We start from the raw sequence: 27,253 nt of genomic DNA on the forward strand, positions 1-27,253 counted from the left end.
GTGATCTTCGAAGTAGGTTTCTCATTAATTTGCCCATATATAGTAGCATGACTGATAAACCCTCCCACGCCAGTCAGATACACTACTTTTTCTCTTTGTGAATTTTCAATCCCACGTATTCTTTAGTGGTCCAGTCTATAGTGTGGCGAGGGGCCTATATTTGATAAAATGACAAATACATTGTGCTTGCAGTCGTTTCATTACAATGTCAACACATTGCACTCATGGTGAATTTTATCAACACGTTTTTTATTTATCTAGGTTAATTTTTATCCCCCCCAAAGTTATCCAGTTGAATTTTAGCCAATGTTTTTTAAATATTTTTTTTTAGGTGAATTTTCTCAAATGTGGTTTTAAAAAAATAAAAAATATCCACTAATGTGGTACACAGGGCAAAGATGCCTTTGGCTCAATTGATAAAAAAGTTCAGCATTAGGGTATTGGAACGCAGCAGGTTAAATCTCTGTTTGGTGGGCTAAATTAATTAAGCTCCATGTTCATAACGATGATAAATGGATAACAGTTTTGTTTGTTTACTTTTTAGAATAGATTCCTATATGTTTCCCAGTCGGTGGCCCTTCGGGCTTTTAACCACTGTGTGAAACTGTAACACAGGCCACGATAAAAGTAACCAGAAGCCCTTGTACTCCACAGAGGGTGCAGCTGTCCTTTGTAATGTCAAATGCTAAGAGATGGCGTGTGCCACCCTGTAAACCAATCCCTTTGATGGACAATTACTCTGTCCTCAACAATGTACCTACCAAGCAACCATGGACTCCTCAGTCTGGCTGGCCTTGGCCGGCTGGGGGGGGGTCTGGTCTGGGTTCACTGGTCCGTTTCCGGCCTCAGACCACCAACCCCATCACGTCATAGAAGTAGTTCACCTACAAGAGTACAGTAGAATCCTCAACAGTACAGTAGAATCCTCAACAGTACAGTAGAATCTTCTCAAGAGTACAGTAGAATCTTCTCAAGAGTACAGTAGAATGTTCTCAAGAGTATAGTAGAATCATCAAGAGTATGGTAGAATCTTCTCAAGAGTACAGTAAAATGTTCTCAAGAGTACAGTAGAATCTTCTCAAGAGTACAGTAGAATGTTCTCAAGAGTACAGTAGAATCTTCTCAAGAGTACAGTAGAATGTTCTCAAGAGTAAAGTAGATTCTTCAAGAGTATAGTAGAATCTTCTGAGACCAAAAAGTCAATGATTTTCTCTGGATTGGAAGCTTTTTGGTCGAGAGGTAGGCTATGTATGGTTGACTATAGGGTGCAGAATGTTGATGTGTCCCACAAAATAAATCAAATGTATATTTTTATAGCTACAGCACTCACAGATACTGTACTTAGGGCGGCAGGTAGCTGAGTGGTTAGAGCATTGGACTAGTAATTGAAAGGTTGCAATATTTAATCCCAAGGCTGACAGGGTAAATATCTGTCGTTCTGCCCCTGAACAAGGCAGTTAACCCACTGTTCCAAGGCCATCATTGAAAATAAGAATGTGTTATTAACTGACTTGCCTAGTTAAATAAAGGTCAAATAAAAAAATTATATAATACAGCCACAAGCCACCAGTCATACTGATGTAACATTGCATGCCCAACCAAAGCCCAAACCCCAAGCTGTCTGGCATGCCAAGAAAAGCCCCGATCAGATGGAGCGGCAGTCAGTGAACAGGGATCATATTCAACCACATAACATCGACTACATCCACAGTGGAGACATCATTTGAACTGAAGGTAAATAAAGAATTAGAATTATTATATAAGAGTCAGTTTCTCATTAAAGTTCATATTCTGTTAACTCATACCCAAATAATGTTGTTGACTCGTCTTATATTCGTACTTGTTTCCAAAGCATAATAAAAATAAACTTTAAAAATCCCATCTCAAACTTGTATCTCAGACAGTTTAGACAAATGTGTGCTATTTTCTCATAGAGATTGATTTCATCCTGCCTCATTGACTGAACTGGACAATCAACAGTGGTCAACACATGTGAATATTCTTTATGACCGGTATACGCCCACACCATTGCAACACAGAAAAGCTGCTTGTAACATACTGTTCCTTCCAAAAAGTAGTAATTACAAGCATTATTATAGGTCATATTTTATCAAAAATCTGGAAACACTGGACAGTATCTTTAAACGATTAGGATGAATTCACTCCCACAGTACTCATTCTCGTTTTTTTAGCTGTGCCTGCGATTCTGATTCACACACACACACAGCTCTGACTGTCGCTGAGGTAAGCTCTCTGGCGATGTGCATCTGTCTCTGAGAACAGTTGACTTTGCCAGAAGTTCAGCAGATATCTGACACAGAACCCCTTGACCCTCCATACACACACCTCCACCCAACCCGTACCCTGAGAAACACACCTGTCACTGGATCTATCCTGACCTCTGAACTCTACAGCAGCCCCCCCAATAGTCTGGGGGTTAAGAGGTAGATCTATGGGATACAGTCAGGGCTTACTTACTCGGGGGCTCCCGAGTGGTGCAGCAGTCTAAGGCACTGCATCTAAAGTGCTAGAGGTGTCACTACAGACACCCTGGTTTGAATCCAGGCTGTATCACAACTGGCCATGATTGGGAGTCCCATAGAGCGGCGCACAATTGGCCCAGCGTTGTCCGGGTTTGGCCGGTGTAGGCCGTCATTGTCAATAAGAATTTGTTCTTTTTTTTTTTTTTTCTACTGTGTTATTGACTTGTTAATTGTTTACTCCATGTGTAACTCTGTGTTGTCTGTTCACAATGCTATGCTTTATCTTGGCCAGGTCGCAGTTGTAAATGAGAACTTGTTCTCAACTAGCCTACCTGGTTCAATAAAGGTAAAAAAAAATTAAAAAAATTAAATCTGATATTTGACAATAGGACTTTTAGTCTTGCTGGTGTGTTTAAGTTGTTTGTGTTTTGTCTGTACATGCCTGCACAACATGTTATGATCTTTCATCATCTTCTAGATGAATAATGATCATAAATTGATTACAAGCATGTCATTGTATTATTGTTACATTGTACTGGTATGTAATGTGTTATTTATAAAGGCTTTCTGAATGACTACATTCAACTGATCTAAAAATGCTCTTATACACATCAGTTGTCTTTCAATGATACAATGACGTGATTTTAGTATTCAGCCTCAAATAGCGCATTAGGCTCTGAACTGTGAAGATGGTTCCAGGAAGTGCAGTAAGTTGACGTGATAACACAGGAAGCACCTGTGTTATTGAACAACTGGGAGCTCGGAACTCGCCGACTTCCGAGCGTTCAAAACAACTGGAAACACGGAATTTTTTTTTGCTCAGACTGGGAGAAAAACAAAATTGGTTTGAACAGTGATCCGAAATAGAGCCTCTTTCTAGAGCTGTGACTTTCCGACCTGAAGATCACTGACGTCGTGATTTGACCTCATATTCTTCCCAGTTGTTTGGAACACGGCATGCAGGCCGTTCAGAAAGTATTCAGACCCTTGGAATTTTTCCACATTTGTATGTTTCAGCCTTATTCTAAAATGGATTAAAGAAATGTTTTCCTAAATATAAACACAATATCCCATAATGACAAAGCGAAAACAGTATTTCTTTTAAATGTTATCAAATTTATTGAAAATTTAAAAAAGAAAAAAAAGAAAAACCTTTTTTTGCGTAAGTATTCAGACCCTTTGCTATGAGAGTCGAAATTGAGTTCAGGTGCATCCTGTTTCCATTGATCATCCTTGATGTTTCTACAACTTGACTGGAGTCCACCTGTCATAAATTCAATTCATAGGACATGATTTGGAAAGGCACACACCTGTCTATATAAGGTCCCACAGTTGACAGTGCATGTCAAAAACCAAGCTATGAGGTCGAAGGAATTGTCCGTAGAGCTCCGAGACAGGATTGTGTCAAGGCACAGATCTCGGAGAAGGGAACCAAAACATTTCTTCAGCTTTGAAGGTCCCCAAGAACACCATCATTCTTAAATTAAATAAGTTTGGAACCACCAAGACTCTTCCTAGGGCTGGCCGCTCGGGCCAAACGGGGGGTGACCAAGAACCCAATGATCACTCTGACCCGATGGCCTGACCCAATGGCCTGACCCGATGGCCTTCATGGTAGTGGCCAGGTGGAAGTCACCCCTTAGTAAAAGACACATGACAGCCCGCATGGAGTTTGACAAAATTGAGACCATGAGCAACAAGATTCTCTGGTCTGATGAAACCAAGATTAAACTTTTTAGCCTGAATGCCAAGTGTCACGTCTAGAGGAAACCTGGTACCATCCATACGGCGAAGCGTGGTGGTGGTTGCATCATGCTGTGGGGATGTTTTTCAGTGGCACGGACTGGGAGACCAGTCGGGAAAGATGAACGGAGCAAAGTACAGAGAGATCTTTGATGAAAACCTGCTCCAGAGCGTTCAGGACCTCAGACTGGGGAGAATGTTCACCTTCCAACAGGACAACAACCCTAAGACCTCCAGGCTGTGCAAGGGCTAATTGACCAAGGAGGAGGTGGAGTGCTGCCTCAGATGACCTGGCCTGCACAATCACCCAACCTCAACTCAAATTGAGATGGTTCGGGATGAGTTGGGACTGCAGTGTGACGGAAAAGTGCTCAGCATATGTGGGAACTCCTTCAAGACTGTTGGAAAAGCATTCCAGGTGAAGCTGGTTAAGAGAATGCCAAGAGTGTGCAAAGCTGTCATCAAAGCAAAGGGTGGATACTTTGAGGAATACAATATTTAGATTGGTTTAATACTGTTTTGGTTACTATATGATTCCATTTGTGTTATTTCATAGTTTTTATATCTTCCCTATTATTCTACAATGTAGAAAATAGCAAAAATAAAGAAAAACCCTTGAATGAGTAGCTGTGTCCAAACTGTTGAATGGTACTGTATAATTTCCGGGCAGCTGGTAGCCTAGTGGTTAGTGTTGGGCCAGTAACCAAAAGGTTGCTCGATCAAATCCCAGAGCTGACAAGGTACAAATCTGTCGTTCTGACCCTTGAACAAGGTAGTTAACCCACTGTTCTTTGGCAGTCATTTTAAATAAGAATCTTTTCTTAACAGTCTTAAATAGAAATGCTTTCTTATATCTCCTAGATGTAGGACAGACACTACAAAACCTTTATTCCTTATTTTTGTACTGTCTTTTTTCTCACATTTCTGAATGTCTTATTCGATGCATTTCTATGGGCTATAGTAATATAGGCCAAATTCAATTTTTTCCCCTATATTGCAAGGGAGGGTAAGCTGATCCGAGATCAGTGCCTAGAGGCAAATTCTATCTTGTATGGTCTGGAGCCAAGACAGTTACAGTAACTTTCCAGCCACCATATTGGCCCGGTTCTATTTCTCCCCTAGTTCCTCCCCCCAGCTAGAATTCCATCAGTATGAACTTCATAGGAGGGATAGGCACTGTAATTAGGAATAGGGCCGGGCCGGGCAAGGCAACCCCCGCAAAGGTTCATTTCCAGCTACTATATTCTCCCGCCTACTGTGTCTTAAGACTGCCATAGGAGTTGAATTAGGTCTCAGTCAAGTCTCTGCTTTCGTTTTGCTGATAGTGGTGGTTTACCGATACTATACATCAAAACAAAAACAGAAGCACAGTTGAGTTGATTGGCCTAAGTTGCTGTTTTGTTAAGTAGTTTGCTGATGGAGGTATTTATGTGTAATCATTCCCTATTTGAGAAGTAATAGTATTATAAACCAATGAACAGGCATGTGTTCACAAAAAATGCTTTGCCAAAAAATTAACTCACGAAAACTTGACTTCAGTCTTTGAAAAATGAATAGACGGCAATATCTAAATACTGTTCTCTGTTGCTCAAGAAACAGTCGCAGGTAAACATTTTGACTTCTTTGCTTTATAAAATTCAAAGTAACATTCAGCCACTCAAAAATCATCAGCAATCCTAGAAGAATACATTAGTCAGACATGCAGAAGTAAAACAAAAAAATTAACACTTGATGTATAACAGGAAGAACACATTCTGAATCCTCTACATTATACAGTGCAGTGTTCTCTCACCGTCCTCCATAACTGACCCTTCTCTATGCCCGCCCCCTCCTTGGTTACTGTTGCAACATCGGAAAACATTTTCCAGTGCGGTCCAATTCCCCATTCAACCACTGGCGACATCCCCTCACAATGATCTCAAACTGTGTTTTCTAATACATATTGATAATAAACATTTGCTAATCAGGAAAAGCTTGGGTATGTTGTAGTGGACTGTCATTACAATTGTTTCCTGAGAACCTGATCAAATTATGCTAGTGGTGCAGCTAGCCACGGAAAGGCTCTGTCAGCATGCAGTCAAAACTATAACCCCCTTTGGAGCCAACTAGCGCTTTCAAATCATATCCTGATGTCGATACCAGATAGCAATGTTATGAATACAACTCCTAACTTCGCTAGCTAACATACATTGAGAAAACAAGTTATATTAAGTGGCTCGCTAATGAGACAGAGCTTGCTACCCAGCTGAACTAGCAAACAATGTTATTAGTATAATTTCAGATTTGAAAAATACTCCATCAACAGGCTCTGCATTTCAGGAATCACAGTATCAAGTACTCCTGCTGCACTGTTCAGTTATTTAGGCTAAATGTTTTTTTTAAAGAAAACTATTTTTGCCATAGTCCTCACTGGATTTCATGTGATTTAAACCGGAGCTTGTCCGAGTTGAACATGACGACGGTTGCTATCCATTTGAGTGATGCGATTGGTTGCCCAACATTCTGGGGCAGGGCTTAGCAAAGGGTCAATTGGTCCGTGAAAAGAATCAAGGCTATCCCCCCCCAAAAAATGTTAGCACAAAAAAAGTGATATAAAATACAATTAACACTTTTACATGTGAAGGTGAACAAATTCAATGATCAAAGAAGATGAATGCAAAAGCACTGCATGATTACGACTGAGGGCTTTTGCCAAGTGCTGTGTTTCCACAAGGTTAGAAAATATCCATGAGTAACCTCCACATACCACATTAGAAATGCCCAAAATAACCTCCTACCTAATTCTGATCTGGTTATTGTGATTGCCATTAGCTACGTGAATTAGAATTGCAATGCCTTTACATGTCTACATCTCAACACCTTAGTGTGGCCTCGTCTCCCTCCCCGATCGGAATAAAAGTGCACAGGTGATAGCATGCCCCAGGTGGCCTCTGCCATTTTTATTTCACTTTTCCTGATCAGCTCTCCCAGGGCCTGTGTCCACAAAGCGTCTCAGAGTAGGTGAGAGCTGATCTAGGATCTGTCCATTTAAATCTGATTCATTATGAGCTAAAAGGCTAAACTGATCCTAGATAAGCCATCCTACTCCAAGACACTCTGTGTCGACGGGTCTTGATCCAAAGTAAAAAAGGAGACAAGGAGACATAAGCACTTCAGGCAACAAAGTTTTATCCTATGTGATAGTGGCCCATCTCCTATCCCTGCTATTCCTGATGCAGGGTAAGCTGTAGCGCCCTCTGCTGGCAGAGCTCAATTCAAAGTTGAGAAATAATTTCATGTCAGGGGGGAACCTATTTGCTCTTACATAGGGTTCCGGGGTCAAGGAATAGAACCCTGTTTGATGTTGCACAGGAATCTGTGTCCAAAGGATTTGATGTTGCACGCGTCCAGATCAGTGACGTCCCAGTTCAATAACAGACAATAGTTGTCAGTCGGAGGTCCCTATTTGATGTTGCGTAAGATCCTGCGGCAATGGGTGGTCTTGAGCTCAGCTAGGGCTTTCTCCAGCTCCTGGATGAGGTGCATCAGGGTGGCAGGGTCAGTCTGTAGTACCTTAGCGCTCTTATCACCGCCACTCTCCTCCAGGTGCAGCTTCATAGTCACTGTAGGCTTAACCTGCTGCCGGAGGGCACGACTAGCCAGCTAGAGGAGAGAGATGGGAGGGGGACTTTTTATTTTTACAAACTGAATTGATGTACCATCAAAGAGAGACAAACACAGAAAGACTCCACTCTCACACACAGGTCTAACTAGCCCCTCTCCCCCCCAAAAATTGCAGCATTTATTCAATAAAACAATTTTTCCATGACGTTATCAGGCAGGAATATCGACTTGTAATGACGTTAGAAGCAACATTTGGTTTTCATCAAAAACTTATTGCGAGCTAGGAGGTGACCTACTAAAAGAATTTGAATATTTCACAAGAACACATCCCTTAGCTGTGGTATATTGGCCATATACCACTAGGAGGTGACCTAATAAAGGAAATTGAATATTTCACAAGAATACATCCCTTAACTGTGGTATATTGGCCATATACCACTACCACCGAGGTGCCTTATTGCGATTATAAACTGGTTACCAACGCAATTAGAACAGTAAAAAATAAATAAACACCATGTCAAACACATGGTATATAGTCTTATTGAACACAGCTTTCAGCCAATCAGCATTCCGGGCTCGAGCCCAGTTTATAATTGTAAATAAATACCTTTTGCACATGTGCATAACTACAGATAAATCCAACAGGAGATTGGAGTGAGTTGGACAGAGGAACCTCGAAACCTCTGCACAAGCAACACTTGAACGAACTTCCAAAAAAAACTAATGTTAAAACTATTTTCTGGCAATTGTGCCCGGATGTTAAGACAAAAAATATATAATTAATTAAAGAAATGTATAAAATGGCCTGTCTACGAGAATGACTTGTCGTTTCAATAGGGATAGGCTACACACTAAAATCTAGGTTTATGATAGTAATTCACCTTTGCCATGGTTTGCTAAACGAGATGCAGGCTGACTATAGCCCCTGATAGGACGACATCTAATTTCAGATCGCCTACAGTAGCCTAGGCAAGACGTAGGCTGAACGATTTAGCAGCTTGCTTAGTTCAAATTTGACAGAATCATTTATCAAATCAAAATTTGATTGCATATACATATTAAGCAGATGTTATTGCGGGTGTAGTGAAATGCTTGTGTTCCTAGCTCCAACAGTGCAGTAGTATCTAACAATTCACAACAATATACACAAATCTGAAAGTAAAAGAATGGAATTAAGAAATATAAATATTAGGAACAAGCCAATAGTGTGCAAAGCTGTCATCAAGGCAAAAGGTGGCTACTTTGAAGAATCTAAAATATATTTTGATTCGTTTAACACTTTTCTGGTTACACATGATTCCATGTGTGTTATTTCATAGTTTTGATGTCTTCACTATTATTCTACAATGTAGAAAATAGTACAAATAAAGAAAAACCCTTGAATGAGTAGGTGTGTCAAAACTTTTGACTGGTACTGTATATGTCTATGTATATATAGGGCAGCAGCCTCTAAGGTGCAGGGTTGAGTAACCGGGTGGAAGCCGGTTAATGATGGCTATTTAACAGTCCGATGGCTTTGAGATAGAGAATCTGTTCAGTCTCAACCCCAGCTTTGATGCACCTGTACCGACCTCGTCTTATAGATGGTAGCGGGGTGAACAGGCCGTGGCTCGAGGGTTGACATCCTTGATGATCTTTTTGGCCTTCCTGTGACATCGGGTGCTGTAGGTGTCCAGCAGGACCGGTAGTGCCCCCCGGTGATGCGTTGGGATGACCATACCACCCTCTGGAGAACCGTGCGGTTGTGGGCGGTGCAGTTGCCGTACCAGGCGGTGATACAGCCCGACAGGATGCTCTCAATTGTGCATCTGTAAAAGTTTGAGGGTCTTAGGGGCCAAGGCGAATTTCACCACACTGTCTGTGTGGATGGACCATTTCAGATTGTCAGTGATGTGTACACGGAGGAACTTAAAAACTTTCCACCTGGGGGGGGGGATCCCTCTGCTGTTTCCTAAAGTCCACAATCATCTCCTTTGTTTTGTTGACATTGATTGAGATGCTATTTTCCTGGCACCACACTCCCAGAGCCTTCACCTCCTCTCTGAAGGCGGTCTCGTCATTGTTGGTAAACAAGCCTACTACTGTTGTGTCGACTGGAAACTAGATGATTGGATGAACAGGGAGTACAGGAGGGGGCTGAGCACACATCCTTGTGAGGCCACATTGTTGAGGATCAGCGAAGTGGAGGTGTTGCTTCCTACCTTCACCACCTGGGGGCGGCCCGTCAGGAAGTCCAGGACCAGTTGCACAGGGCAGGGTTCAGACCCAGGGCCTCAAGCTTAATGATGAGCTTGAAGGCCACTATGGTGAAGGCGGAGCTAGTCAATGAAAAACATTCTTACATAGGTATTCCTCTTGTCCAGATGGGATAGGGAAATGTGCTAATGATTGCCCTATTGGGGCGATAAGCAAATTGAAGTGGGTCTAGAGTGGCAGGTAAGGTAGAGGTGATATGATCCTTGACTAGTCTCAAAGCACTTCATGATGACAGAAGTGAGTGCTACGGGGCGATAGTCATTTAGTTCAGTTACCTTTGCTTTCTTGGGTACAGGAACAATGGTAGCCATCTTGAAGCATGTAGGCTCAGCAGACTAAGATAAGGGTTGATTGAATATGTCTGTAAACACTCCAGCCAGCTGGTCTGCGCATGCTCCGAGGACACGGCTAGGGATGTCGTCTGGGCCGGCAGCCTTGCGAGGTTTAACACGTTTAACAGTCTTATTCACGGAGTCCACAGTTCTTAGCGGGCCGCGTCGGTGGCACTGTGTTATCCTCAAAGCGGGCGAAGAAGGTGTTTAGCTTGTCCGGAAGCAAGATGTCGGTGTCCGCGACGTGGCTGGTCTACCTTTTGTAGTCCGTGATTGTCTGTAGACCCTGCCATATACATTTAAGCGTGTTAACCCTCGCAAGGTACCAGCCCAGACGGCATCCCCAGCCGCGTCCTCAGAGCATGCGCAGACCAGCTGGCTGGTGTGTTTCCGGACATATTCAATCTCTCCCTATCCCAGTATGCTGTCCCCACTTGCTTCAAGACTACACTGTTTATATTCAACCATATTCCCAGTCACCTTGCCATGGTTAAATGCGGTGGTTCACGTTTTCAGTTTTGCGTGAATGCTGCCATTTATCCACGGTTTCTGGTTTGGGCAGGTTTTAATAGTCACAGTGGGAACAACATCCCCTATAGACTTCCTGATGAACTCCGTCACCGTGTAAGCATCAATGTTATTCTCAGAGGCTCCCCGTAACATGAATAGCGAGGCGAATTTGAGTTAAGTGTTTCCCAATAGTCTGCTGAAATAGGCTACTGAGGATGGGGGGGGTCATACTTTCAATCACTGAATTAAATATTAATAATATGGATATGAACTGACGATGCTTGTCAACAACAGACATTGTATTTTTCCCCCCAGCAGCCTAATCTGACTGACTGTGTTGCTGTCAATCTAATGCATTTTAACAAATGATCAGCGATTGTGATTGACCGTTGCAACTTAAAAATAGGCCAAAAACCCACAACCAATACATTTTCACCCGCGACATCGTTGTCAAAGTATCCCAATTTGTCAGGGAAACCGCAGACTTAGCAACCCTGCACGCACAAAAGAAGCCCACACACAGACAGGCCAACAGAGTGACATGCAGACAGAGAAAACAAACGGACAACAGAGCACCTGCACGTCCAGCCTCCACTCCAGGTTGTGGTAGTGTGGCAGTGAGGGGGTGAGTTCACCCAGGATGTGTCGGATCTCCTTCCTGTTTTCCAGGTAGAGCTGCTGCAGCAGGTGGTTCAGCTCCTCGGTGAAGCCCAGCACCAGCACGGAGTCCTGAAAGTCCACCTCAGAGATCTGCAACACATACACAAGGCAGAGAACAGGCTTAACATGAAAGTTGATTCTGAACTCTTCCGAGAGCTGCCTCAATGTAAGTGTGCTAGTTACACTCCTCTGTCTAACTTCTCGTCCCTCAGTGTGTTAGGTGTAGGAAGGGTATAGGGCAGGCTCTAGGTACCCACTCACCATGAGTTTGGAGCTCTCGGTGAGCAGGTACATGAGCCCCTCCACACCATGCTGTACGGTCTCTGCGTCAACACTCAGCTTCCCTGAAGGACACAGTGAGGAGGGGAAACTAGTCAGCTACAAGTCTACCATGTAAGACATGTTGAACAAAGAAATGGAATGACAGCTTTACATGGATAAAATGTTTTGTAGGAAGAATCATGCAAGCTTGGAAACTGATACTTACTGGCAGCCCCCTCATAGATCTTAGGGTTTGTTCCCTTTCGCAGGAACTCAACCGCTATTCGTCCAAATTCACCAACCACTGATAAGGAAAAACAAGAAATATTACCCCTCAAACTTGTGGCAATGATCCTGTGACTCTGGTCCAGATCACCATTAGCCTACCACTCGGCTGTACAGCAGCTAGTGGGCGTTAAAGCGTAGGGCCATAAAGCCCTGGCTAGCCCAATAACGGACTAAAGGAGCCTAACGTTACTCAGTATTGTCCAAGGACTATGTTACCCTATTCATAGACGTTAATTATGTTAGCGTCTATTGACTAAATTATCTTCTCGGACCAGCTTGCTCTAAATATTAATACGCATCGCTTGTGGTACGGTTTTGGAAACCTAAGGAACGTATATTCCATATCAGCGTGAAATTATTTTCAAAAATGAAAAGGTTAAATTACTACACAACTTTTATAGGATTAGGGCTCCCACACGGACATATTACACACCGAGTGGACGACCGGTGCGAATCTGCGTCTCCGAACACCGGTGTCCGCGTATAAACGTAAGACGGACGCCACAAACTTTTTTTTAATGTGATATGAAAGTAAAGGGAACTATGTTTCTATAACCGTACCGCAATTGAGTATCGATTCACGTTTAGATTGAGTATTTTGGCTTCCACAGCCAATTCGCCTTTAAAAACAGAACATGTAAGCACCTATCCCGCCTCGGCACTCCCTTGCTCTCTGATAGTCTAGTGGCATTTGACATATTGCTATACCCATTAGTAATTTCAGATCCACTCAAGGGGTATAGGTAGCTAGGTTGTTTCTGGACAGGCACAGTAACATTATAGGCAGACGGAAATAGCGAACGTTAGCTAGAATCACATCTTGATAACAGACAGGACAATCTATGAATCTATGTTGGATCAAGACTCAATGTTGCACTGTATTCGCTGGTTGAATAACTTTAAAACACAATGAATCTAGCGTTGATTTAGTTAGTCTAATGACAGCTGGTAACATTAGCTAGCTGTCATGCTAACAGTCATATTTACCCGCAGAGTCCACCTCTGGCAGAAACCCCAGGTGCTCCTTATGTTCGTCAGATAACACCAACAGCATTATTATAAGTTATAGTCTAACTCTTATTGTGCAAAGTCGACAAAAATGTACCTACTACAGAATGAAATGTTGACTTTTATCAGTTAGCTAACTAGGCTGATCAAAATCACATGACCACCAGGATCAAAATTCTACAGCCCATACAATTCGAAAGAAACAAAGTTGCAGCAGAAAAAAGGTTCCGGTTTCCTGCCGCACTGGCCTGCTTATATTTGTCCTGTCACAAGTGTTTAATGTAAATGTATTTCTTGCATATCCCAACTCCCCCTAAGACACCCACAGGGGTGTCACGGCCAGGGCCACCATTGACACGTTAAATGCCTTGCTCAAGGGCACAGCAACAGATTTACATTTTTTTCCACCTCTTAAACTCTGTCATTTACACCGTCAAACATTCGGTTACTGGCCCAACACTCTACCTCGAGGCAGGACATTGTACAACACATGGGTGTTGAAATGAAGTTGTTGAAATGATCACTATTCTGTCTGGTATTCATCACAATAGGCCACACTATCACCAGGCACTTGAGGGGCTTCACATTTTTGAGTTTTTAAACAGTGATAACAACCTTGGCATTCCAACCTTGATGTCTGGAGGCTGAAAAAAACACTGATTTCAAGTAGGCTACGTACACGCAGTGGTGGAAAAAGTACCCAATTGTCATACTTGAGTAAAAGTAAAGATACCTTAATAGAAAGTGACTCAAGTGAAAGTCACCCAAGTAAAATACTACTTGAGTAAAAGTCTAAAAGTATTTGGTTTTAAATATTTTTATTTAACAAGGCAAGTCAGTTAAGAACCAATTCTTATTTTCAATGACAGCCTAGGAACAGTGGGTTAACTGCCTGTTCGGGGGCAAAGCTCAGGTATTTTAACTTGCAACCTTCCGGTTACTAGTCCAACGCTCTAAACACTAGGCTACCCTGCCGCCCCAATATACTTAAGTATCAAAAGTAAATGTAATTGCTAAAATATACTAAAATATACTTAAGTATTTTAAGTAAAAGTATAAATCATTTCAAATTCCTTATATTAAGTAAACCAGACTGCATCATTTTATTGTTTTTTTATTTTATTTTCGGGTAGCCAGGGGCACACTGCAACACTCAGACATCATTTACAAACAAAGCATTTGTGTTTAGTGAGTCCGCCAGATCAGAGTCAGTAGGGATGACCAGGGATGTTCTATTGATAAGTGTGTGAATTTCACAGGGTGGGCAACTCCAGTCCTCAAGGGCCTGATTGGTGTCACACTTTTTCTCCATCCCGAGTGTAACCGATGTGAAATGGCTAGCCAGTTAGCGGTGGTGCGCGCTAATAGCGTTTCGATCGGTGACGTCACTCGCTCTGAGACCTTGAAGTAGTGGTTCACCTTGCTCTGAAAGGGCCGCGGCTTTTGAGCAGCGATGGGTATAACGATGCTTCGCGGGTGTCAGCTGTGTATGTGTGCAGAGGGGTTCGAGCCCAGGTAGGGGCGAGGGGACGGACTAAATAATACTGTTACACTAGCAAACACAGCGGGTTAATCAAATTGCATTCGAAACTGAAGGTTTAGGTGATTCTTGGAGTCAGGTGTGTTAGCTGGGACTGGGTCAAAACTGTGACACCAATCAGGCCCTCAAGGATTGGAATTTCCCACCCCTTTAAGCGTTCTAAATGTAACAAGGACTTTTGGGTTTCAGGAATAATGTATGGAGTAAAAAGTACATTATTGTCTTTAGGGATGTAATGAAGTAAAAGTTGTCAAAAATATAAATAAAGTAAAGTACAGATACCTAAAAAAAAAACTACTTAAGTAGTACTTTCAAGTATTTTTACTTAAGTACTTTACACCACTGCGTACATGTTTACACTACATGTTTTTTTCTATAACTTTCTATTAGTTGAACTGTACCACACTCTTGCAGTGCAATACCATTTATAGATATTTTTCAAGAATCACTGGAATTAACAATTCCTCCATTGTGAAGTCAACAGCACCGAGGAACTGTAATAAACATAATTCTGAACAGATGTGTGAATGACTATGAATGAACATTTACCAGTTAATTGTTTTTTAAACTTTGTCTCCCTTTACTCGGTTAAATATTTTTTTTATGAGTACAAGCTTTTGTCAGTAATGTGTCATCAGTAAAGGACATGAACCTGAACGTAGCTAGACAATTTAGCAACTCTAGCCCAGACTTTAGAGTTGCTTTGCAGCTTCCGGTTTTATTTAAAAAAAAAAAAAAAAAAAGTCTAGAGCTTGTTTTAGAACTGCATTCAATAATGGCGTTATACCAGTAGATGACGTAGTATAGGCTTGGGCCTTTAGCGAATGACTTGTGTGAGAATGATAAAGACACAGAAGAGCCTTGTCTAGAATAACCGCCTGAGCTGCAAAATAAAAATTAAATATTGTTTAGGCTAGGCCTATTTCGCCAGCTAAATATGCCATGCTGTTGAGTGTTATTTCATAGCCTTATCATTGCATGATTTGTTTTTACAGTCACATGGGGCTATTGTGGTGATCATGTAACCTCATGAATCACACTTTCTCCAGTATTTGGGAGCACAGACTGTAGGCCTTATGTGGTGCCAGGACAACAACCTCTCCCTCAACGTGATCAAGACAAAGGAGATGATTGTGTACTACAGGAAAAGGAGGACCGAGCACACCCCCATTCTCATCGACGCGGGCTGTCGTGGAGCAGGTTGAGAGCTTCAAGTTCCTTGGTGTCCACATCACCAACAAACTAACATGGTCCAAGCACACCAAGACGGTTATGAAGAGGGCACGACAAAACCTATTCCCCATCAGAAGACTGAAAAGTTTTGGCATGGGTCCTCAGTGGTTGCATCACTGCCTGGTATGGCAACTGCTTGGCCTCCGACCGCAAGGCACGACAGAGGGGCCAAGCTTCCTGCCATCCTCAGTACCTCTATACTAGGCAGTGTCAGAGGAAGGCCCTAAAAATGGTCAAAGACTCCAGCCCCCCTAGTCACAAACTGTTCTATCTGATATATTTAGCAGCCTGTGAGCTAGGGTCTCTTTTTAAAGGGAGCTTCATAATAAAAAAGTTATAAAACACAAATAAAGTTACACAATTATTCCACAAGACACCAGTACCCCCAAATTATAGCCTAAATTGCAATGCCTATGTTGAAGGCCTATTTTTTTATGTGGATTAGGCCTAAATTAAATATTGAATTATTAAAGTGATAGGCTAAAGAACTTTGTAAAATGTATATAATTTTGAATTACACACATGGATTTCAATAAACGTATGGATGAGACTGTTCAATTCTCTTTGATTTAGTTCCTATTGCAACTCAAGACAAAAGACTGAATGGACGACAAAGTGACTGAACTGAACTGAACGAAGGATGAATTAGATGTTCAGAAGTGTTGGAATGACGAGCTCCACACATGCTCTGCACTTTCCTTGGCTACAAGGCAAAGAGGCCTACATTAAGGGTATAATGACTATGGCTGCGAAGGGTATCTTCTGAGGCTGAGGGGTGTTTTACCGAAGGCGCATGGTGCTGTGGTGCTGCATGGAGTTCACAAGCTCTTCAACTGGGCAGCAGTATCGCAATGGAGGGAATAGCCTATAGGGAGACTACCGAAGACTACAGCAACAGAGTTATTGTAAAGTTTGAGGATAAGCTTATGCCAGACTGTTTAACCTCTCCCTTGTTCATTTCAAAGTCTGTATGTTAAATTCATATTAACGGCTCCTACAAAATATTATTTGGCAAGACTTTGAGTGATTAAATAAATATCAAAATATTCAAAAATATATATATTTTAAGTGGCCAAGACTCCAGTGGTCATACATAATTTATAGATTCACCAAACATAGAATAATAATCAATGTTTCATTATTCCTGGTAGCCTAGTGATTAGCGCGTTGGGCCAGTAACTGAAAAGTTGTTGAATCCAATCCCAGAGGTGACAAGGTAAAATTCTGTCATTCTGTTTTGAGCAAGGCAGTTAACCTACTGTTCCCCGGGCGCCGAACACGTTGATGTCGATTATGGCAGCCCCCCGCCCCTCTCTGATTCAGTTGTACAGCTGACTAGGTATCTCCATTTCCCTACTACTGGTGATGATTGCAGACAGAGCCCAGAAATGGGATGGTGCAATATTGAATTAGTCATATTTTGGTGCATGCATGGGAATGTTCTTTAGCATTCGGCCATCAGATTAGCCACCAAATGCTCTTTATAAGACACATCACTGCACTCTATACTCCTCTGTAAACTGGTCATCTCTGTGCTGCTACCATGTTGTGTTGTCATGTGTTGATGCCATCCTATGTCGTTGTTTTAGGTCTCTCTTGTTGTGATGTGTATTTTTAATGTTTAATCCCAGTCCCCTCAGGAGACCTTTTGGTAGGCCATCATTTTATTCCTAGCAGACTGAAACTTCACTGTTGTAGGCATAATACAGCTAGTGCTATCTGGACTTGCGCTGGCAAACAAATGCATTACATTAGTTACCTAAATGTGAAGAAAACTAAACTGAGTCATAGAGAATGGAGACTTTTAACTTGAAAAAGTGCAGGATGTGTCTTACCGGTTTCCCCGAATTCCGTTTTTCTTTTTTATACCGTGTTAAACTTGTTCGGGAAGCGCTCCTCACAGGCCGTTTGGTATAAAACATTTTTGTGAGGTGAGATGATACTGCCAAAACGCGGAAAGTTATTATTGTACGTGAGAATTGCAACACAAGATTTGTTTAGACCGTAATCGTAACATGGTGTTTGTATGTTCACAGATTACATTTCACGTTTACATTCATATTTCACGCATAGCTTTTTTTACGATCCTAACAATTTGTTTGGATTTTCTAACGACTCGTATAGTAAATTACCAGTCAAAAGTTTGACCACACCTACTCATTCAATGGTTTTTCTTTATTATTTACAGCATTGTAGAATAATAGTAAGGACATCAAAACTATGAAATAAAACATATGTGGAAGTAACCAAAAAAAACGTTTGAGATTCTTCAAAGTAGACACCAATATGGCCAACATACCACGGCTCAGGGCTGTTTTTAGTCACGAGGCAACGCAGTGTGCCTGGATACAGCCCTTCAGCTGTGGTATATTGGACAAATACTACAAACTCCAGAGGTGCTTTATTGCTATTAGAAACTGGTTACCAACGTAATTAGAGCAGTAAAAATAAATGTTTTGTCATACCTGTGGTATACGGTGTGATATACCACAACTGTCAGACAATCAGCAATTAGGGTTTGTACCACCCAGTTTATAATCTCTATTAGGTTGCGACATAGCACGCGTCAACCAATGGTTTTGTGCTATGTCAGCGATTGACAGACTGATATAACATGTGGTTAAATTGATACTGTAAAATACTTATCCGGGCGTTGTAAGATCTGCCACGCCCATTTTGTCGGCCCAGAGGATATCCTCCACCCCCTCATCCCCTTTTTTATTTTATTAAGAACATATCAATACAGAGAGTACATGAGGAACAGATTACATACAATGGACAATCGATCTAGGGGGCGGGGCTGGGGGCGGGGCTAGGGGGTACAATATCACATTACACAAAGACCTTAAGGGACATACATAACCTTATTATTCTAACAGCTTTTTTGTTAGTAGAGTATTTGTCTTAAAATACAGTTCCATTTTTTATTTTTGTAGGGTAAGAAAATGTGTTTTTTTGTTTGTAAATTTACATTTGTGAATATGAAATTTGGCCAAAAGAATAATGAAATGAATTACATAAAAATGTTTCAGCTTATTCCTATCATAGGTAAAGAATCCAAGCAGTACATCTCTCCACAATAGTGTAAGACCTTCATAAAAGTGTTTAATTATAAATCTACTGATGTCTTGCCACAGTTTTCTTACATGAATACAATGCCAAAAAAGATGCAACACTGTTTCTGGGTGGTCATTACAAAAGGAGCATATTGAGTTGACATTTTCCTTAAACGTCTTAATTTAGTGGTTGGCAGGATAATTTTTATGAATAATTTTAAAGGCAACTTCCTTAATTTTGTTAACAAGTAGGTATGTGTGTGGCAACAACCAAACTTTTTTTCCAACAGATATGATCAATAAATCCATTCCAATAAGGCATGACATAAGGTATAGATACAACATCCTGCTGAAACAAGGATCGTATCGCTCTGTTGTTGAATGGACCAAAAGAGAAACAAATCTTTCCTACTGATGAGTCAACAGAAGGTAGGCTCTGAGGGTCTTGACACGTTCCTGAATAACAGAGCAACAGATGAGGGAATGGCATCTAAAACAATTGCAACATCTTTAGTTGTTACAGGGACCTTGTAAAGTGCTAAGAATGCCTTATAACTGAGTAAAAGACCCTCAGCATTTACGAGTTGGCTCACCAATAGGATATTATTTCGGAACCCAATATTCTAAAAACAAAGTAGTATTTTTATACAATATATCCCGATTATTCCATATATAATATCTGTGTGGAGAAAATGTTTATAAATTAAGGACCATGACAAGAAAACCTGCCGATGAAAAACAGAAAGTTTCACTGGAACTTTGTCAATATTATAATTGCAAAACAACATGAAGTTAAGGCCACCAAAAGTAGAGAAGACATGAGGAATAAAATTCCAGATAGAAGTGGGTCTTCTTAGGAATTGTTTTATCCAATTGATCTTAAAAGTATTATTTAAGGTATTAAAGTCCATAAAATTCAGCCCACCATTTTCATAAGTGTTCATTACAACAGTTTTCCTAATGTAATGGGTACGGTTTCTCCACAGAAAGTTGAAAAGCATCTGGTCTGTCTCCTTGCTTATTTTACTGTCAAGATATAAAGATAGAGCAGCGTATGTTAGTCTAGAGATACCTTCAGCCTTGGTTATTAGGACTCTACCTTTTAAAGATAAGTCCCTCTGTAGCCATTGATTTAGCTTCTTCTGGGTTTTTTTAAAATAAGATGGTTCAAATTTAGTAAGCCTCTAGACTTCTGATCCTTTGTAATGGTTATGCCTAAATATGGAAGTTCTTCTTTTACTGGAATACCATAATATGAAGGTGTTACACAATCTTTGACAGCCATGAGTTCACACTTATTAATGTTAAGATATAGACCAGACGCTTTGGAAGAGGATTGTATCACATTGATCGATATGGGAATCCCTTCATCCCCTTTTCCTTCCACTCCTCTTCTCCCGGATGTCACAGTCAACTCCATACAGGATGCAGCTGTGGAACAGCAGTAGTACAGTCTGTAAAACCCAGAGGCGCAACATCACAAGACTTCCGGGAACGCTTGCGAAGCAGACTTGGCAGACCAGGCTGGGGTTTGAGAAGGCAATGACAGACGTGTAAAAAGAGAGACGTGTAAAATAAATTAGGCCCGAATCTAAGGGTTTCACGTGACTGGGAATACAGATATGCATATTTTGGTTACCCTAAAAAAAGTATGGGGCATGGATCAGAAAAACAGTCAGGATCTAGTGTGAACATCATTTGCCTCATGCAGCACTACACATCTCCTTCACATAGAGTTGATCAGGCTGTTGATTGTGGCCTATGGAATGTTGTCCCACTCCTCTTCAATGGCTGTGAGAAGTTGCTGGATATTGGCGGGAACTAGAACACGCTGTTGTATACGTTGATCCAGAGCATCCCAAACATGCTCAATGGGTGACATGTCTGGTGAGTATGCAGGCCATGGAAGAACTGGGACATTTTCAGCTTCCAGGAATTGTGTACAGATCCTTGTGACATGGGTCGTGCATTATCATGCTGAAACATGAGGTGATGGCAGCAGATGAATGGCACAACAATCGGCCTCAGGATCTCGTCACGGTATCTCTCTGCATTCAAATTGCCATTGATAAAATGCAAATTGTGTTTGTTGTCCGTTGCTTATGCCTGCCCATACCATAACCCCACCATAGGGCACTCTGGTCACAACGTTGACATCAGCAAACCGTTCGCCCACTTGACGCCATACACGCTGTCTGCCATCTACCCGGTACAGTTGAAAACAGGAATCATCAATGAAGAGGACACTTCTCCAGTGTGCCAGTTGCCATAGAAGGTTAACATTTGCCCACTGAAGTCGGTTACGATGCTGAACTGCAGTCAGGTCAAGACACTGTTGAGGACGAGGAGCACCCAGATGAGCTTCCCTGAGACGGTTTCTGACAGTTGGTGCAGAAATTATTTAGTTGTACAAACCCACAGATTCGTCAGCTGTCCAGGTGGCTGGTCTCAGATGATCTGTCAGGTGAAGAAGCCGTGGAGGTCCTGGGCTGGCGTAGTTTGACGTGGTCTGCAGTTGTGAAGCTGGTTGGACGTACTGCCACATTTTCTAAAAATGACATAGGAGGCGGCTTATGGTAGAGAATTTAACATTAAACTATCTGGCAACAGCTCTGGTGGACATTCATGCAGTCAATATGCCAATTGCACGCTCCCTTAAAACTTGAGAGATCTGTGGGCATTGTTGTGTGACAAAACTGCACATTTTAGTGGCTTTTTAATGTGCTGGCACAAGGTGCACCTGTGTAATGATCATGCTGTTTAATCAGCTTCTTTATATGCCACACCTGTCAGGTGGATGGATTATTTTAGCAAACAAGAAATGCTCATTAACAGGGATGTAGACAAATTTGTGCACAGAATTTGAGAGAAATATTCTTTCTGTGTGTGTGGAACATTTCTGGGATCGTTTATTCCAGCTAATGAAACACGGGACCAACATTTTACATGTTGTGTTTATATTTTTGTTCAGTGTATAAACCCTTGATTGCTGATGCTATGCATTGGCCAGTAGTGAAAGGCTATGAAGCCACCAGAAGAAGCAGTTCTCCATAGGAATGAATGGAATCCGGGGCGGATCCGGCCTGCGGGTGGTTTGAGTATTTTTTTAAATCTAATAATAAATTTACTTTTGGTGGTCAACGAACTCAAGGTACTTCAAAATCTAAACTGTGTAGTAATGATAATGAACTTACAGTTTCTCACTAATTATCATATCAATGAAAGATAAACCAGTGGTCCTCAACTGGTTTTGCATCGGGACCCAAATTGAACCAGGTTGTCTCAGCTGCGATCCGATATTTGCATAGCCAAAATACAATCTGGAAAAGTATTTTTTATGCTATATTAATGACACGGGAACAACATTCCCTCCTCTTTCATCATTAATACTTTGATTAAGAATTACATTTAGCCCATAATCTTGATGAAAAATGTTAATAAACTCACTGGTTTGCGACCACAAATCAACCGAAATAGCACTGCTAATAGCTCTATATTTGAAATACTGTGATAAAAGAAAAAAATGTAGAGATTAAATGATTTAACATTTTGCAAGTTCATTATCATTTTTTTTACACACTCTCGACCTGGTTTAAGTCGTTTATGTAAAAACTGGAGTATTTTTGTTATTTAAAATTCTTTTTTTTTTTTTTTACTTAGCCACCAACAACCCATTCAAAACCTCCCGAGACACAAATTTGGGCCGCTACCCACCAGTTGAGAATCGCTGAGCAAGACAGCCAGAAAGAATCGAAAATTGCAAAAAACGACAGAGAGAGAGAGGACACATTTTTTTCACATTTTGATGGCGAGGAAATGTAACCAATTTTCTGTGCGGCCCCCCGGCAAATGTGGTCCCCGGGACAAAATGAGTTTGACACTTCTGTTGTACTGTCTTTGGTAGTAGTGCTGTAGCCTGGTCGACTCACCGGGCCAGGTGCCAGAGCATTTTAGTGGGCTGGCCTAGTGTCTTTGGTATTCCAACTGGGCCAATCACAGGTCCTCATGAGCTTGTAGTCTACTGCCGTCATGTGGGCTCAACTTGTATGCCACAGACAAATATGAATTCACAATAGTTTTTGAAGTTTTAAACCTCATTTTGAGTTCGATTGTAAATAATCAGCAAAATAACAAGTATTACAGAAGCAGCTGCCATATAGAAAGTACTACAATCTCTCTAGATATCACAATTACATTCATCCTACATAACCACAGCTGTGCATACCTTTTCCTACTTATACTGAACAAAAATATAAATGCAACATGCAACAATTGTACGTAGTTACAGTTCATATAAGGAAATCAGTCAATTAAAATAAATTCATTAGGCTCTAATTTATGGATAAATGAATGGCTAATATGTTCTTCCCACCACAAAAGGACTTTAGTACATACATAAATACTCCTGTTTCATCAGCTGTCCGGATGGCTGGTCTCGGATGATCCCGAAGGTGGAGAAGCTGGATGGGGAGATCCTGGGCTGGCAGGGTTACATGTGGTCTGTGGTTGTGAGGCCGGCTGGGCATACTGTCAAATTCTCTAAAACGACTTGAGGTAGCTTATGGTAGAGAAATTCACATTCAGTTCTCTGGCAACAGCTCTGTTGGACATTCCTGCAGTCAGCATGCCAATTGCACACACCCTCAAAACTTGAGACATCAGTATTGTGTGACAAAACTGCATATTTTAGAGTGGCCTTCTATTGTCCCCAGCACAAGGTGAACCTTTGTAAAGATCATTGCTGTTTAATCAGCTTCTTGATATGCCACACCTGTCAGGTGGATGGATTATCTTGGAAACGGATAAATGCTCATTAACAGGGATGTAAAGTAATTTGTGGACACAATGAGATTTTTCATTTCAGCTAATCAAACTGGAGGTAGCAGGTAGCCCAGTGGTTAGAGCTGATCTGTTATGCCCCTGAACAAGGCAATGAACCCATAGTTCCCCCATAGGCCGTCATTGTAAATAATAATTTGTTCTTAACTGACTTGCCTAGTTAAAAGGTTAAATAAATAAAATAACCAACACTTTACATGTTGAGGATGTATACAGTACCATTCAAAAGTTGGACAAGGACATTAGACCTGTGGAAATCTGTCCTTTGGTCTGATGAATCCAAATTGTAGATTTTTGGTTCCAACCGTCGTATCTTTGTCAGACGCAGAGTAAGTGAACAGATGATCTCCGCATGTGTGGTTCCCACCGTGAAGCATGGAGGTCTGATTGTGCAGGGGTGCTTTGCTGGTGACACTGTCAGTGATTTATTTAGAATTCAAGGCATACTTAACCAGCATGGCTACCACAACATTCTGTGGCGATACACCACCCCATTTGGTTTGCACATAGAGGGACTATCATTTGTTTTTCCAACAGGACAATGACCCAACACACCTCCAGGCTGTATAAGAGCTATTTGACCAAGGAGCGTGATGGAGTGCTGCATCAGATGATCTGGCCTGCACAATCACCCGACCTCAACCCAATTGAGATGGTTTGGGATGAGTTGGACCACAGTCTGAAGGAAAAGCAGCCGACAAGTGCTCAGCATATGTGGGAACTCCTTCAAGACAGTTGTAAAAGCATTCCAGGTGAGAGAATGCCAAGAGTGCGCAAAGGGAAGCTAATTTGAAGAATTTCAAATGTTTGAATTTGTTTAACCGTTTTTTGGGTTACTACATGATTCCATATGTGTTATGTCATAGTTGACGACTTCACTATTATTCTACAATGTAGAAAATAGTTTAAAAAAATAAAACCTGGAATGAGTAGGTGTCCAAACCTTTGACTGCTGCTGTATATTACATATGGTGTTCACACAGACAACATATTTAAATTCCGGACTGATATTGCTAGCTCTGACATTTCTTAATCTCGTTTCTCCATTAGTTTTTTGGGGGTGGGGTCATTTGTGTGTTATATTGTACAGTTAGAAATATACTACGTTGCCGGAGCCAGAAACAAGCTTTTCACTGCATTTGCAGTGATTTGAAGTGCTTTCGGAAAAGCTGACCACGACTCCATTTTGTTGAGCACGGCCTACAGACAGAAACTAAAACAAGAAGCTCACACGCTGAGGTCTGTCCAACGCTGGTCCGACCAAGCTGATTCCACACTCCAAGACTGCTTCCATCACGTGGACTGGGATATGTTTCGTATTGCGTCAGACAACAACATTGACGAATACGCTGATTCGGTGAGCGAGTTCATTAGAATGTGCGTTGAAGATGTCGTTCCCATAGCAACGATTAAAACATTCCCAAACCAGAAACAGTGGATTGATGGCAGCATTCGCATGAAACTGAAAGCGCGAACCACTGCTTTTAATCAGGGCAAGGTGACTGGAAACATGACCGAATACAAACAGTGCAGCTATTCCCTCCGCAAGGCTATCAAACAAGCTAAGCGTCAGTATAGAGACAAAGTAGAATCTCAATTCAACGGCTCAGACAAGAGGTATGTGGCAGGGTCTACAGTCAATCACGGACTACAAAAAGAAAACCAGCCCAGTCACGGACCAGGATGTCTTGCTCCCAGGCAAACTAAATAACTTCTTTGCCCGCTTTGAGGACAATACAGTGCCACTGACACGGCCTGCAACGAAAACATGCGGACTCTCCTTCACTGCAGCCGAGGTGAGTAAAACATTTAAACGTGTTAACCCTCGCAAGGCGGCAGGCCCAGACGGCATCCCCAGCCGCGCCCTCAGAGCATGCGCAGACCAGCTGGCTGGTGTGTTTACGGACATATTCAATCAATCCCTCTCAGTCTGCTGTTCCCACATGCTTCAAGGAGGGCCACCATCGTTCCTGTTCCCAAGAAAGCTAAGGTAACTGAGCTAAACGACTACCGCCCCGTAGCACTCACTTCCGTCATCATGAAGTGCTTTGAGAGACTAGTCAAGGACCATATCACCTCCACCCTACCTGACACCCTAGACCCACTCCAATTTGCTTACCGCCCAAATAGGTCCACAGACGATGCACTCATCCACACTGCCCAAACCCATCTGGACAAGAGGAATACCTATGTGAGAATGCTGTTCATCGACTACAGCTCAGCATTTAACACCATAGTACCCTCCAAGCTCGTCATCAAACTCGTGACCCTGGGTCTCGACCCCGCCCTGTGCAACTGGGCACTGGACTTCCTGACGAGTGGCCCGCAGGTGGTGAGGGTTGGCAAAAACATCTCCACCCCGCTGATCCTCAACACTGGGGCCCCACAATGGTGCGTTCTGAGCCCTCTCCTGTACTCCCTGTTCACCCACGACTGCGTGGCCACGCACGCCTCCAACTCAATCATCAAGTGTGCGGACGACACAACAGTGGTAGACTTGATCACCAACAACAGGGAGGAGGTGAGGGCCCTCGGAGTGTGGTGTCAGGACAATAACCTCACACTCAATGTCAACAAAACTAAGATGATTGTGGACTTTAGGAAACAGCAAGAGGGAACACCCCCCTATCCACATCGATGGAACAGTAGTGGAGATGGTAGTAAGTTAAGTTCCTCGGCATACACATCACAGACAAACTGAATTGGTCCACCCACACAGACAGCATCGTGAAGAAGGCGCAGCAGCGCCTCTTCAACCTCAGGAGGCTGAAGAAATTCAGCTTGTCACCAAAAGCACTCAAACTTCTACAGATGCACAATCGAGAGCATCCTGGAGGACTGTATCACCGCCTGGTATGGCAACTGCTCCGCCCACAACCGTAAGGCTCTCCAGAGGGTAGTGAGGTCTGCACAACGCATCACCGGGGGCAAACTACCTGCCCTCCAGGACACCTACACCACCCGATGTTACAGCAAGGCCATAAAGATCATCAAGGACAACAACCACCCGAGCCACTGCCTGTTCACCCCGCTATCATCCAGAAGGCGAGGTCAGTACAGGTGCATCAAAGCTGGGACCGAGAGACTGAAAAACAGCTTCTATCTCAAGGCCATCAGACTGTTAAACAGCCACCACTAACATTGAGTGGCTGCTGCCAACACACTGACTCAACTCCAGCCACTTCAATAATGGGAATTGATGGAAATTGATGTAAAATATATCACTAGCCACTTTAAACAATGCTACCTAATATGTTTACATACCCTACATTATTCATCTCATATACGTATATACTGTACTCTATATCTACTGCATCTTTGTAATACATGTATCACTAGCCACTTTAACTATGCCACTTCGTTTACATACCCTACATTACTCATCTCATATGTATATACTGTACTCGATACCATCTACTGTATCTTGCCTATGCTGCTCTG

The 27,253-nt window shown here is 42.1% G+C and overlaps 1 protein-coding gene across 2 annotated transcripts; it reads right to left on the reverse strand.

Annotated features, from left to right (window-relative positions):
• Window positions 1-5,834: 5,834 nt before the first annotated feature.
• Window positions 5,835-13,348, reverse strand: commd2 (COMM domain containing 2). Of its 2 annotated transcripts, none has more exons than XM_064936113.1 (5): window positions 13,124-13,348; window positions 12,075-12,152; window positions 11,849-11,931; window positions 11,504-11,677; window positions 5,835-7,868 (listed from the first exon to the last, which is right to left on the reverse strand). In XM_064936113.1, the coding sequence occupies exons 1-5, from the start codon at window positions 13,188-13,190 to the stop codon at window positions 7,668-7,670; spliced, it is 603 nt and encodes a 200-aa protein (XP_064792185.1). In that variant the 5' UTR covers window positions 13,191-13,348; the 3' UTR covers window positions 5,835-7,667. The 2 variants fall into 2 exon arrangements, with proteins under 2 accessions (XP_064792185.1, XP_064792186.1); XM_064936114.1 differs by having other exon boundaries at window positions 13,246-13,343.
• Between the last annotated feature and the right edge of the window lie 13,905 nt (window positions 13,349-27,253).

This window comes from Oncorhynchus masou, chromosome 24, assembly GCF_036934945.1.
Source record: "Oncorhynchus masou masou isolate Uvic2021 chromosome 24, UVic_Omas_1.1, whole genome shotgun sequence".
Lineage (NCBI taxonomy): Eukaryota > Metazoa > Chordata > Actinopteri > Salmoniformes > Salmonidae > Oncorhynchus > Oncorhynchus masou.

Bases quoted from the DNA above. Each gene is read 5' to 3' on its own strand.
- commd2 (XM_064936113.1), bottom strand. From the start codon at position 13,190: ATGCTGTTGGTGTTATCTGACGAACATAAGGAGCACCTGGGGTTTCTG. The intron at 11,932-12,074 runs GTAAGTATCAGT...TGTGTCCTTCAG, and splicing joins GATCTATGAGGGGGCTGCCA to GGAAGCTGAGTGTTGACGCA. The intron at 7,869-11,503 runs GTGCTCTGTTGT...TCTCTCCTCTAG, and splicing joins AGTGGAGGCTGGACGTGCAG to CTGGCTAGTCGTGCCCTCCG.